The following is a 3,502-nucleotide window of genomic DNA, read 5'->3' on the forward strand; positions in this document are numbered from 1 at the left end:
CTTCAGCTGCCGCAGGAAGTACATCCTCTGCTGAGCCTTCTTGGTGAGGGAGGTGATGTTCAGCTCCCACTTGAGGTCCTGGGTGATGATGGTGCCCAGGAAGCAGAAGGACTCCACAGTGTCGACTGGGGAGTCATGCAGGGTGATGGGGGCGGGTGGGGCTGCGTTCCTTCTGAAGTCCACTACCATCTCTACTGTCTTTAGGGCGTTGAGCTCCAGGTTGTTATGGCTGCACCAGGACACCAGATGTTCAATCTCTCTCCTGTAGGCAGACTCATCCCCACCAGAGATGAGTCCAATGAGAGTGGTGTCGTCTGCAAACTTCAGGAGCTTGACTGACTGATGACTGGAGGTGCAGCTATTGGTATACAGGGAGAAGAGTAGAGGAGAAAGGACGCAGCCTTGAGGGGAGCCGGTGCTGATGGTCCGGGAGTCGGAGACGTGTTTCCCCAGCTTCACGTGCTGCTTCCTGTCAGACAGGAAGTCGGTGATCCACCTGCAGGTGCAGTCAGGCACGTGCAGCTGGGAGAGCTTGTCCTGTAGTAGAGCCGGGATGATGGTATTGAAGGCGGAGCTGAAGTCCACAAACAGGATCCTGACATAGGTTCCTGCAGTGTCCAGGTGCTGGAGGATGAAGTGGAGGGCCATGTTTACAGCATCGTCCACAGACCTGTTGGCTCTGTATGCGAACTGCAGGGGGTCCAGGAGTGGGTCCGTGATGGTTTTGAGGTGGGACAGTACAAGGCGCTCAAAAGACTTCATTACCACAGAGGTCAGGGCGACGGGTCTGTAGTCATTGAGTCCTGCGGTCCTTGTTTTTTTGGGGACGGGGATAATGGTAGAGGTCTTGAAGCAGGCTGGTACGTGGCATGTCTCCAGTGAGGTGTTAAAAATGTCTGTGAACACCGGAGACAGCTGATCGGCACAGTGCTTCAGGGTGGAGGGAGAGACAGAGTCTGGTCCAGCTGCTTTGCGGGGGTTCTGTCTCTTGAATAGTCTGTTAACGTCCCTCTCCAGGAGGGAGAGAGTCGTCATTGTGATAGGGGAGGGGGAGGGGGCCTCTGAGGTGGGTGATTGTAGAGAGGCCCGGGCTCCTGCTGAGATGGGGGAGGAGGAGCTGGTGGTCTGGAGCTGGTGAATGGGTTCACGGGGGATGGTGTCAGGACTGTCCCATTGTCTTTCAAATCGGCAGTAAAACTCATTCAGGTCGTTGGCCAGGCGCAAGTCATTAGTGGAGTGGGGGGCTTTCGGTTTGTAGTTGGTGATCTGTCTGAGGCCCTTCCAGACAGAGGCCGAGTTGTTTCTGAGAACTGCTGTTGGAGTTTCTCAGAGTACAGTCGTTTAGCATCTCTCACCGCCTTGCTAAACCTGTATTTAGACTCTTTAAACCGGTCCTTGTCCCCACTCCTAAATGCTTCCTCCTTTGCCAGCCTTAGCTGTCTGAGTTTAGCTGTAAACATGGATTGTCGTTGTTGTAGATAACCCTGGTGCGTGATGGTACACAGCTGTCCTCACAGAAGCTGATGTATGATGTCACAGCCTCTGTGTACTCATCCAGACTGATGGTAGCAGTCCTGAAAACATCCCAGTCAGTGCAGTCCAAGCACGTGCGAAGATCCTCCATAGCTTCACTGGTCCACTTCTTAGATGTCCTCACAACAGGTTTGCAGAGTTTTAATTTCTGCCTGTATGCAGGAATCAGGTGGACTATGATGTGGTCAGAGTGTCCCAGTGCAGCGCGGGGGACGGCGTGATAGGCACGGTTGATTGTACTGTAGCAGTGATCTAAAGTGTTCTCCTCTCTGGTCGGGCATTTAATCAACTGGTGGTATTTAGGCAGTTCGTGGCTGAGATTCCCTTTGTTAAAGTCGCCGAGGACGATAACGAAAGAGTCCGGGTTTGTCCGCTCCACACACAGTATCTGGTCGGCGAGCGTACGCTGTGCCTCCTGCACGAGGGCTTGCGGTGGAATGTAAACACCGACCAGAATGAATGAAGCGAACTCGCGGGGGGAGTAGAAGGGTTTGCAGTTGATGAAAAAAGTTTCCAGAACAGGAGAACAGTGCTGCATAATCACTGTAACATCTTTACACCAGCCACTGTTTGTATAAAAACAAATACCTCCACCTTTCATTTTGCCGGAGCGCTCTGTGTCGCGATCCGCTCTGAATAGCTGAAAGCCTGCCAGCTGCAGCGCAGAGTCCGGTATCGATCCACACAGCCAAGTTTCCGTGAAGCACAAAACGGAAGATGTTGAAAAGTCTCTGTTTTTATCCACCAGTAGCTGGAGTTCGTCCAGTTTATTGCACAGCGATCGCACGTTAGATAGAAATATTCCCGGTAACGGAGTGCGTAGACCGCGTCTGCGGAGACGCACGAGCGCACCGGCACGTTTCCCTCTCCTCCGGCGTTTCACTGCGTGAACAAGGGTGAGCGTACCTTTGACAAAAGTGACCAGTAATTCCGCAGATGTGATGAGAATGTTCGGAAATAAATCCACAGGAGTTGTTACCCTGATATTCATGAGCTCTTCCCTGGTGAAAGAGTTCCGGATGCTATCGCAAAACACTGAATTTACAAACAAAACAAGGCAAAACAATGCGCACCAACACACCGAGGCAGCCATCCGCGGCGCCATCTTGATCGACTATATGGAAAATACCTTGCTCATAATTCATGATTAATGGTTAAAGAGTGATAGAATATTTGATAAAATGAAACTGTACAGTTGAACATTTATAAAGTGTACTATTTGGTTTATTAGTAACACTTTTACACTTTTGAGGTTACAATGATGCCTTAAAGAAAAAAACTAAGATTGAGAAAAGTATTCAGTTGTTATAATAGCCTGTTGTCATACAGGCTGGGTTTTTTGGATACCTGAGAAGAAACCTGTGAACCTAGGATTCTCTCCCTGACGAGGGAGATGGCGAGCCGACCAGCTTGATCAACTTGATTCATCTTCATCCATTGAGGAAGAACCCCCTGATACCCCTTGTTTCTCCCAACCCCACTCTGGTGTGGTAGGATTGTGATTGAGAAATTACACAATTTTATTTGATACTTTATTTTTTGTAAAAAGGGTACACCCAACCAACAATACTGACTTGAAACTAACTAAATTGAACTTGACCAATTGAACTGAACCAGACTGAACAGAAGACATTCAGAACTGAATGGACAGTGAATACAGTTACAACACTCAGGACATTGATATGAAGACAAATGAATGTGTTTGAATGTGATAAGCTTTACATATTGTCATTACGTTTTCTTTAATACAGTTCTAACCATTTTGCACTTACTTTCTGGCTCCGGTTGTTCATTGTGTCCATCTCTTCATTCATAACCTCTCCTTACGAACCTAGCTTTAACCTGAAAATATTTACCTACTGCTAAGTGACCCTTTAGGTGGGTTACAGTCATCATATACGTGACTATGCTGAACTGATACTTTGCTTTGGGCCTCTTATTCGCTCTTGGACCCTTAGGTTTGAGAGTA

General features: G+C 48.7%; 1 protein-coding gene across 1 annotated transcript; it reads right to left on the reverse strand.

The window, feature by feature from the left end:
* Positions 1–1,405: 1,405 nt before the first annotated feature.
* On the reverse strand, positions 1,406–2,635 carry LOC118219428. Its single transcript, XM_035402572.1, has 2 exons — positions 2,218–2,635; positions 1,406–2,127 (listed from the first exon to the last, which is right to left on the reverse strand). Exons 1-2 carry the CDS (start codon positions 2,624–2,626, stop codon positions 1,433–1,435), a joined length of 1,104 nt encoding a protein of 367 aa, XP_035258463.1. The 5' UTR covers positions 2,627–2,635; the 3' UTR covers positions 1,406–1,432.
* Positions 2,636–3,502: the final 867 nt, after the last annotated feature.

The sequence above is a fragment of the Anguilla anguilla genome, unplaced genomic scaffold (genome assembly GCF_013347855.1).
Source record: "Anguilla anguilla isolate fAngAng1 unplaced genomic scaffold, fAngAng1.pri scaffold_174_arrow_ctg1, whole genome shotgun sequence".
NCBI lineage: Eukaryota > Metazoa > Chordata > Actinopteri > Anguilliformes > Anguillidae > Anguilla > Anguilla anguilla.

Bases quoted from the DNA above. Each gene is read 5' to 3' on its own strand.
- LOC118219428 (XM_035402572.1), bottom strand. From the start codon at position 2,626: ATGGCTGCCTCGGTGTGTTGGTGCGCATTGTTTTGCCTTGTTTTGTTT. The intron at 2,128-2,217 runs GTGGATCGATAC...GCAAAATGAAAG, and splicing joins CTTCACGGAAACTTGGCTGT to GTGGAGGTATTTGTTTTTAT.